The sequence below is a fragment of the Desmodus rotundus genome, chromosome 4 (genome assembly GCF_022682495.2).
Source record: "Desmodus rotundus isolate HL8 chromosome 4, HLdesRot8A.1, whole genome shotgun sequence".
Classification (NCBI taxonomy): domain Eukaryota; kingdom Metazoa; phylum Chordata; class Mammalia; order Chiroptera; family Phyllostomidae; genus Desmodus; species Desmodus rotundus.
Genome location: NC_071390.1, coordinates 11,974,656 through 11,991,302, shown reverse-complemented (window position 1 = coordinate 11,991,302; position 16,647 = coordinate 11,974,656). Strand labels below are relative to the sequence as shown.

The 16,647-nt window shown below is 44.6% G+C and overlaps 2 protein-coding genes across 4 annotated transcripts in view; both read left to right on the top strand.

The window, feature by feature from the left end:
- Positions 1–4,687, top strand: part of TDRD1 (tudor domain containing 1) — a 31,713-nt gene extending 27,026 nt beyond the window's left edge. The window contains exons 22-25 of the mRNA XM_053922688.1: positions 2,585–2,752; positions 3,624–3,851; positions 4,466–4,512; positions 4,595–4,687. Coding sequence (XP_053778663.1) covers positions 2,585–2,752; positions 3,624–3,851; positions 4,466–4,512; positions 4,595–4,687 — 536 coding nt within the window. The remainder of the gene's footprint in view (positions 1–2,584; positions 2,753–3,623; positions 3,852–4,465; positions 4,513–4,594) is intronic.
- Positions 4,688–13,620: 8,933 nt separating this feature from the next.
- VWA2 (von Willebrand factor A domain containing 2) overlaps positions 13,621–16,647 on the top strand; it is a 41,707-nt gene continuing 38,680 nt past the window's right edge. The window contains exon 1 of one of the 3 annotated variants that reach the window (XM_053923326.1): positions 13,621–13,678. The gene's annotated coding sequence lies outside the window, so the exon portion shown is untranslated. Of the gene's footprint in view, positions 13,679–13,735; positions 14,346–16,388; positions 16,455–16,647 lie in introns of those variants that run through there. The other 2 variants (XM_045191644.3, XM_053923327.1) reach the window with 2 other exon arrangements.

The window sequence follows — 16,647 nt, the reverse complement described above, 5'->3', positions numbered from 1 at the left end:
AGAACTCCGATAATGTACTAAAAAAAAAAAAGAATAAAATGCCCTGGGGAGTCAGACTTACTGGACTGGGTACACTTTATTCTGCTGTCGTTTACTAGTTCATGTTAACAGTGTGGGTTTTTTGTTTCTTTGTTTGTTTTTGCTACTGTAAATAACACTAGTAGTGAATTCGGGGGTAGAAATTCGATAACTATAAATACTATACGCTGTATGTTCAGGAATAGACTTCTGGGGTCAAAGGCCGTAAATCATTTTGTAAGTTCTGGGAGCATATTGCTCTCCGGCCATCTTAAAGGGTCCGTGTGCCAAAAGTCTGTGAGTGGGCCGGGGTCGTCCCCTGCTTTCGGGCTGTTGCCCAACTAATGTTCCTTTGTAAATTTAGATTTAAGGTTTTAAAATATATTATGCTTGTCACCCCAGTTCAATAAAATTAAAAAATGTATTATGCTTAGTTCTACTTTCCTTTTATGTGACACCTGGATCGACCCTTTTCTTCCCAGTAGCAATATGTCATAATTTTGGGGTAGGTTAAGTGTTCTGTATTACTTTATTAGAATTGTATGAACACCATTCATAGCCTAGCCATACAGTGTACTGAATTACATTTTTCTTTTACAGCCTTTTTGGTGGTTACTAGTGTTCTATATACTTTCACTAATCACCTCCTGTTCTCTGCGTCAGTGTAAATTCAGCAAACACTTAATGTACTTTTCTCATCTTTTGTCCTATTGGAGGCATCTTCAGCCTTCTTACCTGCCCCTCTCTAGACTGCTCACCCTCTGGACCCGAGCTGTCATCCTGGAATTTTCCCCCCACCCTCACGCTGGCCGTTGTTTCAGTACCACCCGGCTCTGTTTCTTGCACCTGCCCACCTCGTTAGCTAGAGTCTGCCCTCCCTCGTCTCACCTTGCTTTCTGGATCCCTTACTTTTGATTTATTCTAATACTTGGGTATATCCCTTTCTCCAGAAGCTGAGAACAGGTACATATGTAAGATGAATTTTCGATTAATGCCTGTGTTTGAAAAAGTATTTATTCTACCCTAATAGTTAGTGGATAGCTTACTTGGAATAGTTAGTAGATAGAATTCTAGGTTGGAAATCATCTTTCTCTTACAATTTTGAATGCATTGCTTTTATTGTCTTTCAGCTGTTGGTGGTGTTGGTCAAGAGGTAGATGTTGTTCATATTCTTTTTCTTTCTGGACCTTTTAATCTCTTCACCCTTTGTTTTGAATTTTACGAGATGACTTTAGTATTAGATGGGCCATTAAGTCTAGAATTTCATGAGCTTTAGTTTTGAGAAATTTGCCTGAGTTATCTTTTATTCCTTCCTTTTGTTTTCTGTTCTTTTAGGAACTTGAAGTATTTTAATGTTGGACATGAAGTCTTATGCCAAATTTTCTCTTTTCTGTTTCATCTTTTTAATGTTTTGCAAGAGATTTCCTTAATTCTGTCTTTCAACTTTTCTTATTTCCTTTCTGATACTGCATTTTTAGTTTCAGTAGCTGTTTTGTTTGTTATCTCAAGTGTGTGTTTTTCATACCGTCTTGGTCTTGTTTCAAAGTTTGAAGGCCATTTCTCCAAGGACGTTAGTATCATTCCTTTAAATTTCATGGTCTTCTCCCTCCTTCCATTGTCTCTGCTTCCTTGAGTTCCTATTCATTAACTTTGGACCTACCCTTCATGTGAGGAACTTTTCTCACATATTCGGTGATCCTTTCTGTCCACTTACTTAACATGGGGTGCCAAGAAGTTCCATTTGCACCCATGTTAATGAGGTGCCTCATTTCATTTCCTTGTGCGTGGTCAGAGCTTGTTCACTGGTGGCCTCCACTAGAGAGTGATCACACTGCAGTTTCAGGGGGCTCCTGATGGTCGTATCTTGAAGAGGTTTTGCTTGGGATGGTGGTCGCCTGCTGGGAGTGCCTAGCTTGTCTGGATGTGTCATTGGTCACCTCCCTCCTCTGCTTAGCCACATGGTGCCTAGTGCAGAGTTGGCCAGGCTCATCCTCTCTGGAGAAGGAGTGGGAGCAGTTGCCTGGAAAGGGAGAGGGCATTCTGAACTTTACTGAAACATACGAACATAAAACTGATGAGTGTAAATGTGTTTATAAACTAAAGTCTGTTCGGATGCTTGGGGAGTAACTGTTTCCTATACCCATTTCTCCTTTTCACCTCCATCTTTACTCCTCCTTTTGAATAGGGAGCACCAATTACTGACCCTTGGTTGTCTGGGCATTTGAGATGCACACTGGGATGCTTCCCTGTGGCCAGCTTTGTTTGAGCTCTGCTCAGTCATTTCCATTCATGCATCTGCTTTCTATCTCCCAATATTCCATTGTCTTCTCTTGTTCTCTGTCCTTGTGATTTTATGTCTTCTTCATTTTCATCCTGTAATTGTGTTTTTAGTAGGGTCTGAAAAAAGTAGAGGTGATGCTTATATTTAATCTGGATGTTTTGGCTTGAAATCAGATGTCTTGGGGTGAGTTTCTGAGTGATGTAAATGTAACTGTGACTAACCATCTCATGAGAGGGAGGGGGCCATTGGATGTAGCTTCTTACCTGAGACCCACTGTGTTTCCAGGTGATGATTTCTGGTACCGTGCTATCGTTCTGGCAGCCTCGGAGACGGAGGTGAAGGTGATGTATGCAGACTACGGAAACGTCGAAACTCTGCCTCCTTGCAGAGTGCAGCCCATCTCTGCCAGCCACCTGCAGCTTCCTTTCCAGATTATTAAATGTTCATTTGAAGGTAGACAATGCGGTCTTTTTCCAGTTTGGCTGTCTCTGGGTTGTTTTTTTGTTTTTGTTTTTTCCTGTTTGTTTTATAGCTCTAAGTCTAAATCAAAAGGGTATTTCAAGTATAACTGCCCAGATTTTTAAATACCAAGCAGCGTTTACAAAGAAATCTCATCTTTTATTCTTTTTTTCTTGCTCACAAAAGTATATTCAGTTGATCCATCTTTGCTTTACAGATGGTTTCAGAGAGTTAAGGTTCAGAAATTGTTTTGCCCCAATTGTTTTGCAAAACTAGTGAGTGTCAGGGCAAGGATGACCGGGGTCATCTGGCTACTCATACGGAGGTCTTTCCTCCGCCACCACTCTGCCATTGGAGACTGGAGACATTCAGATGACACTGTTTTGGGCTACCATGTTGTACATGTTATTATCTGTATATATTCAACTCTTCAGTTGGAATATGTATGAAGTGAACTAAAATATTAAAGTAGAGTTTTACTCTTATTCCCGATTTCTTTACCCAAAGGTGCCCACAGACAATACCACACTGATTGCCTCAGAGTCTGCTTTCTTTTTGACGTGGAGGGCTGGAAAATTACGATTGCTTTCGTCTCTCATTTGAACGTGTGTCCATGAAGCCAGTCATTTGTCCGTTTTGGCCCTGTAGGCCTAGATTAGTGCATGACACATAATAGGGATCAGTGGATGTTTATTAAATAAGTTTGATTTTTTTTCTAATGCAACAAACAGCAGTAGTACATCAAAGCACACTTAAACCAGCTGAAATCAGTGAGCCTTTTTCTTACTATCCTTAGATAATTTATCTAAACACTACCTTTTTTAAGGGACTTGAAGATTGACTCTAATATTTATTTTTTTTCCAGGACTAATGGAATTGAATGGAAGCTGCTCTCACTTAGTAATAGAGCTACTAAAAAGTTTCATGCTGAATCAGAACGTCCTGCTGTCTGTGAAAGGAGTCACTGAGAATGTCCACACCGTGTCAGTGGAGAAATGTTCTGAAAACGGGGCTGTCAGGGTGACCGACAAGCTGGTGATGTGTGGTCTGGGAAAAAGCACCACATCTAAAAAGCAGAACGCTTTAGATAAAGGTATTTGTTCCAAACTCAATCATAAGTGTAACTGCAATTAAGAACAGATGTTGTCATTTTAATTGACCTGATCTTTCCTTCCTCCTGGTGGCCACACTCCTGTCATCCTCTTCTTTATAAATCCAGCGGCAGAGTTCCACTTCTTGCTACTGCCTCAAAGGAACCTTCTGGATGGAAGCAGGCCCCCTAGTCCAGACTTGCCTTAGATCAGGCTCAACAACATTGTCAGTAGAGTCGGTACCAGGAACTTCAGAAATGTCAGGCATTCCAAGTTAGTTCCAAATTACTTTTGATCCTGATCAAAGTGAAGAAAACTCGTATTTTTGAGATTGGATGTTACATTTTGTAAGATAATGATTTGGCAGGCCTGCTCTCAACCAGAAAGAGAGATCCCATATGTGGTAGGTGGAAGACCTAAAACGTTACACATGTGGGTGTTAATTTAGTAAAACCCAGGACACAGTGATGGAGAACTTGAAAGCCCAGATGGAAAGTTAATTGTTTGTGGTTGGAACCTGGGGCTGAGGGGCAGGTCTGCATGTGTTCCGACTGCAGGATTTTTGCTGCTTATGTTGTACGTATGTAACCTAATGGCTTTTTGTATTTGCCTTTAGAGAAGACGAACAGGATGAATTGCTGCTGCTCAGAATTACAGAAACAAGTGCGTTCACTTTCCTTTAAGTGACATTATCCTCCTCACATTTTTGAGAAATTAAATAATACTACTTTTTCTTCATCCATAGGTTGAAAAACATGAACAGATTCTTCTCTTCCTCTTAGACAATCCAACCAATCAAAATAAATTTATTGAAATGAAAAAACTGTTAATAAGTTAAGTAAGTAACATTTGATTGGTCTTGCCGCTTCTGTAACCACCGAAATGCAGTGGGACGTTTCCAGTCCTGGTCTCGGGGTGGAGCTAATGGAGGAGGACACATCTCTTTGTGAGGCTGTGTTTTCTTTTGTGATCTAATGATCTGCGGTCTGGTTGTAAAGTCTTTGCTGTGTTCTGAGTCTTACTGGGTAATCTTCCCTTGACACCGCTAACAAACCTGAGCCCAGGGGTTGGTTGTTCAGGTAGTAGCCACCTCTCATGGTGGTGGTTGACTTGTGAGAGTGCTCGTGTTGATATGTGGAGGGGCTGGTGAAAATCATCACGAGGTGAGGTTTGCCTGAAGTCCTTCGTGTCCGGGTGTGAGACTCTCACTTGCGCACACGGCTGTGACAAGGCTGAGCGCTTTTCGTGAGGAGGGTCTAAGGGGCCGAGAGTGGGGCTGCGTTGACAGTGTGTCGCATCTCAGAACAAAACGTACGCTCTGTGGACTGCGGTGATTCTCGTGGTTAAGAGACAGTGTTGGTGAGTTTGAAACACTAGTTCCCCTGAAATTGTCCCCTGCTAGTTCCCTGTTACTGTCTGGGATCCTTTGTTCTAAGATGGCCCTTAGAAAGTATTGTACTTCATGATCAATAAATGGCCAGTTAGAACTTCTGATCAAAATGAAGCTGTCTTTATCGCTTTGAGTCGATAGAATTCCAGCCAAAAGGAAAGGGCTTTGACTTAATATGTGCAGCTACATCAGACCTTTTGCAGGTAGCTCGTGCTGGTCTCCCTGTGGGTCTCTGCGTCATGAGAGCCTCAGGTCAGGACCTGCTGGGCCCACTGTTTTGTTTCCGTCCCTAAGCAAGTCTGACTGAGTTCTCAGGTAAATGCCATCAGTGCAGGATCAACAGCGTTATTCTCATGATTTATTTCCTTTACAAGTTCGGGTTTATTATTTTTTTTACATTTGCTAATCTAATTTTATTTTTTTATAGTTTACATTTAGCAGTGCTTTTTATTTTTTTAAGTATATTTTATTGATTATGCTATTACAGTTGTCCCATTCTTTTCTCCCTTTTATCCCCCTCCATCCTGCACTCCCCTCCCTCCATCATTCCCCCTGCCCCCCTTAGTTCACATCCATGAGTCAAACATACAAGTTCTTTGGCTTCTACATTTCCTATACTATTCTAAACCTCCCCCCGTCTATTTTGTACCTACCATTTATGCTTCTTATTCCCTGTACCTCTTCCCCCATTCTCCCCCTCCAAACTGATAACCCTCCATGTGATTTCCATTTCTGTGATTCTGTTCCTGTTCTAGTTGTTTGTTTAGCTTTTGTTTTTGTTTTTTAGTTTCAGTTGTTGATAGCTGTGTGTTTGTTGTCATTTTACTGTTCATAGTCTTGATCTTCTTTTTCTTAGACAAGTCCCTTTAACATTTCATATAATAAGGGACAAGTCCCTTTAACATTTCATATAATAAGGGCTTGGTGATGATGAACTCCTTTAACTTGACCTTATCTGGGAAGCACTTCATCTGCCCTTCCATTCTAAATGATAGCTTTGCTAGATAGAGTAATGTTGGATGTAGTTCCTTGCCTTTCATGACTTTGAATACTTTTTTCCACCCCCTCTTGCCTATAAGGTTTCTTTGGAGAAATCAGCTGATAGTCTTATGGGAACTCCTTTGTAGTAACTGTTGTCTTTTCTCTTGCTGCTTTTAAGATTCTCTCCTTATCTTTAATCTTGGGTGATTTAATGATGATGTGCCTTGGTGTGTTTCTGTTTGGACCCAAATTCTTGGAGATTCTGAGCATTCTAGACTTGCATGTCTAATTCCTTTGCCAGATTGGGGAAGTTCTCCTTCATTATTTGTTCAAATAAGTTTTCAATTTCTTACTCTTTACCTTCTCCTTGTGGCAGCCCTATGATTCAGATGTTAAAACGTTTAAAGTTGTCCCAGAGGTTCCTCAGCCTCTCTTTTTTTTTTTTTTTTTTTGAATTCCTGTTTCTTCATTCTGTTCCAGTTGGATGTTTGTTTCTTCCTTTTGTTCCAAATTGTTGATTTGAGTCCCGGTTTCCTTCCCTTCACTGTTGGTTCCTTGTGTAATTTTCTTTATTTCACCTTGTATAGCGTATTTCATAGATTTCATAGACTTTGTATAATGTACTTCATAGATTAAGGAACATGCAGTGACAGAACTCCTGGAATTTAGTGCTAGTGCCAGTCAAGTTAACTTGTATGTGGTTTTACTTTGTATCTGTGTAATAGGCCTCGTTTCATAAAGATGTTGGGAGTGCTTACACACACTTCTTCAGATGAAACCCATATTTTCTGTTGTTTCTGAATAGACTGAAGCTTTGAAAAAACTTGACTTAAAGCATAGTAGTTGAACTGGCTTTTCCCCTACTGTGGGAATATGTACATGTTTTGTCTGCATTTAAGTACAGTGTAATAATACCTTATTTGGGGCAGTGCCTTATTTTAAAAGAACTTTTACATCTACTCACATAGTTCACCTTCACAATACCCTTGAAAAGAAAGTGCGACTCCATTTTATAGGTGAGGAGGCTGAGGCTCAGAGAGGTGGATTGGCTGCCCAAAATCACACACACACTGGAAAAGCTGAGTTCTCTCTACTGCCCCCTGCTGCTTCCCTGCCTGCTGTGCTGCAATATCTTTTCAGCACAATTGTGAAGGCCCTGATACTTAGGGGTTATATCATTAGAAAAAATTGCATATGTGGTTACTTAAGCATAATTCCTTTGTTCTAGTGGGAATTTAGTTGACTATTTAGTACTTTAAGTTTTTCTTCCTAGAGAAAAACTTAGTGTTTAATTTGTTAGTAATTATAAAATTGCTCTACTAGGAGTGATGGGTTGATGAGAAAATAAAATTCTGTAACCTTTTGCTCAAAAGTGGTGAGTAAGTACTTCGGCATACCAGTTAATATAAACTAACTGTATATTGGAAGGGGAGTGCAAACAGGGGCATCTTATGTTTGTGAAGGGAGTCCAGCGACTGTAACTAACACAACAGCACTGCTACGGTGGTGGTGGTTTTTGACTGGCAGCTCCGATTCAGTGTATGGTTTCGGTTAAAAGTAAGTGGTTGCTTGCATTGACCCTTAAGGTAGAGATTGAGAACCACGGTGACTGCGTTTTTGTATGCGGCAATGATAGTTGACCTTTCTCTTTCAGAAGCAGTCTTTTGGAGATAAACACTCGGGAGAGAGGACGCAGTGAAGGCAGACTTAGGAGAGAAAGGACAGCGTCCTGTGTTTTTGTTTATTGGAGCCGTTTCTCCTCGTCTGCATTTCCTGTAATGACCTTTGTGCCTCCACTTTTGTTCGCTCGCTACTCTTCCGTTAGGATGGGTAGTTTTATTTTCTTCCCCTAAGTTCTTCCAAATACGTGAGCCTGGCATAAATGATTCATAACCAAATGCATGGCAATACCAGGGAGGGATACGTAGGGGCTTTCCACTGTATATAGAACTTTTTATTGTGTAAAAGTGCTGGAAAAGTAGGACTCCGTGTTAATAATGGATAAATCTAGTTGATAGATGCACGAGCTTTATTACTTTTTGGACTTTTATGTATGTTTGTAATATTTCATAATAAAATATGCCCTGCTCTCCCTGTCATCATCTGCCCCTTGCACATAATAAATGTTTGGTTTGTTGTTGCTCCAGTCTCTGCTCCCTTTTCGTGTGCATGCTGAGGTCATCCACTCTTGCTCTGCCTCATGACTTGGCTCACTTTTCCTTTGGCCTTTGGGCATGGAGTATGACCTTGGGCAGAGAGTCCCCTGTCCTTCGGCATGGAGTCTGACCTTGGACTCTGGACCACTCCAGTTGGGGAAGGAACTTTCTCTTTCGGCCCTTGCCATCCGTACCCTTCCAGATATGTAACTACATAGATTTTTATTATAGATAGAATTCGCCATCCAGTTTGCCATTTCCTTAAGTACAAATAGTTAACAATTCAAGTTAAAAATCTAAATAAGAGCACATATTTTTCTTGGAGCACATAATACTAAATTCTCCTGAACTCACATGTGCAGTTATGGGCCAGCTGACTCCTGCCAGCCCCTACGTTTCTGTCTGGGAACTTTTCCATTATTTTAAGTACCAGCCTGTCCTCTGACAACCTGAGGAGATGTTTTCACCAACTGAGAGGAGACTTAGAAGACTTTGTTGCTGCTGCTGTTTCTACTGATGACATGCCTCGGCTCACCTGTTAGATTAAACGGGCTTTTGCTAGTGTAAAGAGTTCGAACACTCATGTGCCTCCGTTACATAAAAATTTACACTGCTTTGCCCAATAAAACACTCACTTTGCAGCCAGAATCCTCCTGTTATCATTGCCAGCATTTCGCTCCCTTCCCTTTCCTGTTTGCACATTCTAGGAGCACTGGGTGCTTAGTTTGTTCATACTCTGTCCCGTTCCAGCCACCGTGCAAATGCAGGTGAAAACCACGGAATCACAACATTTGCCTTTTTATTCTGGAAAATTAGGGAAGCAAGTCAAAGAACACATAAAAAAAACCTAAGTCAGAGTTCCTCCTACTCCAAGGCATTATACTATATGGTACTGGAAATTTGAATACAAACAGTTTTAATTAAATGGAGTTTACTGTTGTTTGGTGGTTCACTTATGTGCCTTGTTCCCAAGAAGAATAGAATCTATAGCACTAGGCTCTCACAGAGACATAAGGGTTAAATGTCTCCTAGATTAATTCCACATATTAAAATACCAGACTGCCAGGTCCTTATTTCTGAATAGGTGTAAGACTTTCCTCTGTTAATTAACATTAATTCCACAAATATTTACTGAACTGCAGCCATCTGCCTGACAGTGTGGTCGGTGCTGTATTGATTGTCCGATAGGACCGTATGGCCCATCGTACCTGCCAGTCCCTCCTCACACTGGTTCAGTCGTTGATAGTAAGTAGACTAGGACTGAAAACAAATAGCCAAACGAACAGATTACTCCTTGGTAGAGGCCATGTAAGTATGAGACAAATCAGGGGAGAGTCCTGTCACGGATTAAACAGTGAACAGGAGTTAATGGGAAAGACATTCGCCATGCCTTTTGTTTTGGCAGAGTTCTTTTGTTGGGGCAGCTAGAAATGTAAAAGGCTCAGGATTGTGCGTGAGGGTGATTGATGTTCTGCAGTAGAGCTCTCCTGCTATACAATGCCTACTCCAGAACACCAGTGATGTGAGGGGCCTTACCGGCGGGCCCTGTGCTGCCAAATTCCAGGGGAGGAATGAAGCCACTGGGCGGGAGGCCGCCAGCCCAAAGCGAGGGACCACTTGTGTTGCCCGGTGGGCTCGTCACCAGCACAACTGCTGCCTGGATTTGGCAGACTGAGCTCCTGGGGGTGAGCCAAGGTGACACCTGGGCTGCTCACCAGTGCAGGTGGTGCTGTAGCCAGCCCAGCACCCACGCAGTGCTTACTCCTGAAACACAAAGGGTTCTCAGAGGTGGCTTTTGTTTTGTTTTTCCAGATGAAAGGAATGGGAGGGCAGCCTGTGGCTCCAAACCTGAGTTAAGAAAGAGCGGTAGGATGATTTTGCTGGCCAGCATCAAAGTGAGGTTCAATTCCAGTGGGACCGCTGCCCGCCTGCCGGGGGTGAGAGCCAAGGGAGGCTCACACGGAGAAATCACAGTTCCCCAAACCTTGTTCACGTCACTGGCTGGGCACTGCGGTCTGACTTCCCTAGGAAGGTTCTTGATTCTAGGCATTAGTTTTCCATTAACCTCCTAAAATGGGTTTCATCTAAGGCTTTAGCTGCCCAACCTTATCCATTTTCCTGTGCTTTCTTTTACCTTGAGAACTTGAGGTGATAACTGTTTGATGAGGAGGTACCCCCCCTTTTTTTTAAGGTTTTATTTACTTTTTTAGAGAGAGGGGAAAGGAGGGAGAAGGAGATAAAACATTGCTAGTTGCCTCCTGCATGCCCCCAAACAGAGACCTGGCCCACAACCCAGGCATGTGCCCTTACTGGGAATCGAACCAGCGACCCTTGGGTTCATAGGCTGGCCCTCAACCCAGTGAGCCACACCAGCCAGAGTGTTCCCACCTCTTGTGATACGAGACTTCCAGGAAGTGAGATGGACTGTGAGGTTTATTGTAAGTCAGGCCTACTCTGCCTCCTCCAAGGGTGCACCCAGATTCTTCTCAAAATGCATTCAACAAAGGTGTATGCTAAGGCGTACATATGTGTGTAAACTGAAGATCCAAAATTTGGTAGCATCAACAGTTTGAAGTGGAGTGCTTGTGCAGTTTTGGGTGTCGATTGAATGACTAATTTATGTTACCCAAGCGTTTGCCTTGTAGACATTCCATTTACTTGATTCAGCCAGAAAGCATCACATTTTCCCAAAGCACATCCAGTAAGATCTGGTGCATAATTATTCTGTTTAAAGGAGTTGGGATGTATGATTTAACCCTTAGACAAATTGGTGCCAAGCCCGTACCAAAGGGGCTTCAGCTTTGAGATGGCTGTTCCTTGTGTCTGTGCCCCGTATGTCTCCCCTCCCGTACCCATGTCCCAGTTTGGGCTCTGGCTGAATTTGCTGCTTTGTGGAGCACTTCAGAATCAGGCCCTTTGTTTCCGCTGGGATGGCTTCTTTGCCACCTATGGTTCATTTTTCCAGTTCTTTCCTTTCTCAACAAGAGGGTCCTGGAAATCCACAACTTTGGCGCCTCTATTTTGTAACCCCCCTTTGGGCCTTCGTCATTTGGGGGACCGGATGCAAACAATTTGAATGGGGCTTCCACAGAGTTGGAAAACACTGTACCCAACAACCTTTAACATTATAGGCCAAGAAACTGAGCATTCAAAAATTAAGCATCTTTTCTCTGCCATGAAGCCAGTAGGCAAGAGAGCTGAACAGGGCATCCCAGGCCCCCTTGTCTCCGAAGCAGTGGTCCTTCCACTACACGGTGTTTACAGCTGTGTGCCGCTGACTGCTGTCATTATTACCTCTGCACGGAATTCAGAGTCACCTTCACACCTTGTGTGTTTACCACTAAGACATGCCGTCCAGGGAAATTCATGAAGGAGTCACATTTTAAAGGAGCACTTACTGTGTAGAGTGACTAGATACTGGGGCTGCAAAGATGAGTGAGCAAAGTCCTTGGAAGCGATGGGTTCACAACACAGGCCTTTTGGGGCAAAGATGCTTCACGGTGACTTTATTTTTTAGATTTCCACAAATCCTCACAAAGGAGGGGTTGCCGTGGATGACAATTGTAGCTGCCCATCTTCTCCATATAAAAAGTCTCTGTCCCTGCTAGTCTCCTCCCACGGACCACTTTCCAGAGCCCACCTTTCCCACCTCCTCATGTGCACACTGGCTAGAAAGACCTGACAGGTCCCTGGACAGGTGGATGACTCTTTGACGTGGAGTTTGAAGCACCGGGTCTCTCCACCAGCATATAGAGTTTGATCTTTTACTTATTTACCATGGAATAAAAATGTAATTTGCCACCAATGGAAGATGTCAAGCTCTCAGAAACACCTAGAACTGAAATTTGGCTTCCCTAAGGTATACCTGATTGGGCAAAGTCATGAAGAGAAATGTTAACAGCTAATCATAACAGGTGGGCTGTGAAATCCCCCCCTGCCTTGACTGCAGGGCTGCTGCTCTTACAACCCCGCCCCTGCCTAGAACAGCACAAGCCACCACTGTCATGTGGTTCCCAAGCACGGGGAACAGCAGCTAACCCAAAGGGACATGGGCGGTACATGTAAATTATAACAGAATTCAAAGGTTATAAGATACCTCTATAGTGTTTACACAGTGAGGTATTGGGGATCAACTGAGTTAATATTAAAATTAAATACACTTTTTTTTTTTTTTTTTTTTTTTGCTTTTCAAATGGGGCTACGAGAACATTTAAAATCACCGAAGTAGCTTGTATTACATTTCTATGGCACAGGCCCATCTAGAGGCAGAGGTCATGCCTGCTCACCACACAGCCCTCACCCGGCCCCAGCATTTGGCCCGTGGGCACGTTCCCTTGCATGGTTGCTCCTGCGTTACTTAAGCTGCTCTGGCCATGTTGGAAGGGTTGGAAGCCAACTGAGAACCACAGGCAGAAAGGAAACATTTTTCGAAATTCTTTTAAAAGGAAAGGTGTAAAAACAAGAAAACCATGATTAGCCTACCAGATTGACGCTTACAAGAATAATAGGAAGGGCATAGGGAAAAGGAAACGGCAACCTTCCTGGAGGGCAATTTACTAATAATATCAAAAGCCCTAAATTGCATGTACCCAGTAGACTACAAATTTACCTTCTTGCAGTTCGAGTACTTGAGTAAAAAGCACAAATGTCTAATTGCATTATTAAAATTAAAAGTTAGTGTTTGACAATAGCAGATTAAGTACATTGGAACAATAGGGGCTAAAAGACAGAAGAAAGGTGCCCAAGAAGGAAGTGGAAAGCTGGTTATGGGACAGTCTGTGTGGAATGCATTTAAAAGAATGTACATTTTTATATAAGTAGACACTGGAAGAATATACACCATAATATTAACTGATTATCACTGGGTGTTGGAATAGGTGTGGTTTTTCAACTTGCTTGCTAGTATTCTTTTCTTTTCTGCAATGAGCACACATTGTGCAATGACGCGTTTTTGATGAGTATGAAACTATAGATTACTCAACTATAGCCACCGTTTATGGAGTGCTTATTATGTATGAGGCATTGTGCCAGGCATTGTGTGATTTCGCATTGTGGCGTTTGAATGTTAAAAGTCAGGCACCGTCTAGGGTTAAACAGGGATATTGGCTAAAAGGCCCGTTAATTACCGCGCAGTTCCAATGATAAGACAGCCAGGTACACAAATGGCAATCTCCATGACAAACAGAAACGATGCCAAAGTCAACATTCTCGCCTGAGTCTGAGCAATAAATCCTGCGGAGTCGACAGCGCGTAGCACAGCTCTTGCCGCTGCACCGCTTAGTGCCTGGGACCCCGCACAGGAGTAAGTACCTTCGTTTATTTGCCAACCTCGGCCAACTCCTTGTTAAAACACGGGAGGCAACGCAGGCGGGGTTCGCAGAAGCGCCTGTTGCACCTTCCACCCCACGTTCTCCGCCTTCCCTCGCTGAGTAATACAGGTGTTCCCAGTGGCTCCCACCCCGGGTGCCCCTCCGCGGACCAGCAGCGCCCCCTGGCCCAAGCCTCGTGCGCCTGGGCCAGCAGAGCTGCCCCCACGTCCGCCGTGCGCTTCTCGCCGTGTTCCTCCCGAGGAGTCAGAGCCCGGAGCTGTCTGCCTGCCGCAGAAGCCCTAGTGCCCCAGACCGCGGAAGCGTGCTCGGAAGGGGCGCTGGTTTTTTATACGCGCCAGGGGGCCGAGCGGGTTTGGCTTCCCATCGCCCCTACCCGAATCGCGGAGACCGTGAGGCTCCGCGTGGACACAGCGACATTGCAGGCTTTGTTCGGCATTGTCTACGCTCACCTGAGCGCGCCTCTCCGGGCAGACGGCATCCCGGGGAAGAACGCACCGAGCGCACGTCTCCTCCGGGCTCCCCAGCTGCTTTGGGGAGAACTGCCCGCAGTCTTGGGAGGGGGAGCACACAGGGACCCTCAGCGGCCCCTCCCTTGAGTCCCTGGCACTGGAGCGTCGGGCTGAGGGGCTAGAACTGCAGGTAAGGGGACAGGGGCTCGGTGGTTGCCGGTGGAGGGGGGAACTTACATATTAAACCTTAGCTGCGTGGCACAGTCACAGAAGGAGCTTGTCTTCTGAATTAAGGCTTGGCGACATGCCCAAGCCATGCAATCCCCTCCCGCATTACGGAGCATCCGCAGGTGTTATGGTTACTCCAGTGCAGTTTTTCCCAGGCAGCCTAGTGCCCCCCATGGAAGTCTCTGCAAGCAGAGCCCAAGATGGGCCCACTGCCGGAGAGACTCGCCCTAGAGCGATGGGAAGTCCAGGGGGCTTGAACTCCATGGTGATTTCGCAAGCTGGGGACAACCCCACCACCATCACCACCTGACCCAACCCTCCTTTCCGCTCCTTTCCAGCACAGGGCCGGGCCCTTGGCCACCTGCTGGGACGGAGGTAAATGGGAGTGTCTCCAAGTTGCACTTTTTAGACTTGCCAGGAGGCCTCTATTTAAAAAACATGGTGGGCACCCAGGCAGAAGCGAAGGGGAGAGGGCACCTTGCTGCCCTCCCGTTGTGGAATCAACAGCTGTCCCGCTAAGAGGGACCTTTCAACGGGGACACGATGCAGTGTGTTTGGTGTCTTGGAAATGAGTAACTGGAACCTTACAATTTTCAAATTATAAAGCCATTTAGTTAAAAAACAAACTACAGCCCTAGACCCCCTGAGTGTTTTATTGAAGTCTAAAGATTCAAGCTCTCTTTGGTTTCCAGTGTGACGTGGTACTAAGAAATGTGGATTTATTAAGAGAGAAAGAACGAGTCATGAGAGAAGGGTAGCACTGCCCTTGACAGTGGCCATGGGAGTTTGTGAAGGCTGCTGGCTCCCAGCAGCCTGCAGCATGCTCTTCTTGGCTGCGGGGTGTGTGTGGGGGGGAGGGGTACAAAGCGCCACTGAACACTTTTTTAAGTGGGCTAAGGCCCCCTCTCTTCTCTTGTAGAAACCCAGCTTAGAGCCACTTCTTGACTGTGTAAGTAAGAATTTCCCAGACTAGGTCCCCTGGCACGCCCCAGGGCGAGAGGGGAATGTCATCCTTCATCATCCCTGTCTCTGACCGAAAACCATCCACGGCATATTTTTCTTTGCATCTGGGTTTTAGTCTGCCATCCAGAGCTTGGAGTAGCTACCATTGCCCCTACCCACAACAGACTCGGGCCCCCTGGAGTGAATCATAGTCAGATGCCCCGTGTCTTTACAGATGAGGAAACTGAGGCCCAGAGAGGCTGGAAGACTGCCCCAAGGCGAATGAGAAAGCCTGCCAGGAACCCGGACTCTTGGGTTTTTAATGAGCTTCATTAAGGGCACAGTCATTAATTGGCAAATGGTGACGTTGGGTGGGGATAAACTGCTGGTTCAGATGTGAACGCCTTTTGTTAAGAATGTCCCCACCAGGTCTGCATTTTACAGGGCATTTTCGTTGCATTCCCGACACCGGGGAGGGTGCTGGGCACAGGGTAGATGCTTAACAGTTTTCATTGAATAGATGAAATGTCATGTAGTTAGATCAATGGAAGTGTCAGGACCCTATGAAGTGTTTTAGAACAGTGGTCCTCACACTTTTGTATTTCACATATCAGTAAAAAAACTGTTTTAATTGGGAGGACTGTAACAGAATAGTTATTTTTTGTGTTTTTTTCAATTACACTTTGCATTCAATATTGTATTAGTTTCAGATGGTGAATTTTAATTTTATACCACAATGATATATTTTTAAAAATCCCTCCCATCATCTGCAAGACCACTGGGGGTCACCTGGGGACCCTGCACAAGGGAGAGTCTCTCCGTGGAACACTCCCGCTTCAGCATCACCCCATGCCAGCATCCTGCAACAGATGGGAAGTTCTTCCTTTCGCTCACCCTTGTATCTTCTAAACAGCTCCAGACTGCTTACTTTCCCACCTGCAAAATTACTTGCAGGGCTTCCCTGAATGTGATGACTGTCTTTGAGCCCCCACTTCCTTTCCTGCTTCCGAGTCCCTTCTCTTGAACTGGACCTCCCTGACCTCCATTGAGGAAACTGCCCTGGCCCAGGGGTCTGTGCCTTGTGGCCTCATGTGATCCTGGCAACAACCTTCTCAGGTTAATAGAACAGGTGATGCCACCCCCATTTTTGAGAGAAGGAAATGGAGAGACTGAAGTGAAGAAACGTACCAGTGTGGCTCATGCTCCGGCTCCTGGGTTCAGTTAGTGCCCTTTGTGTGTCGGCTCTGTCCTGCACACTTCTTGTCACAGCACAGCTGTACGCAATCAGAAGACCTGGGCGTGGCTCTGAGATTGTGGTTCAC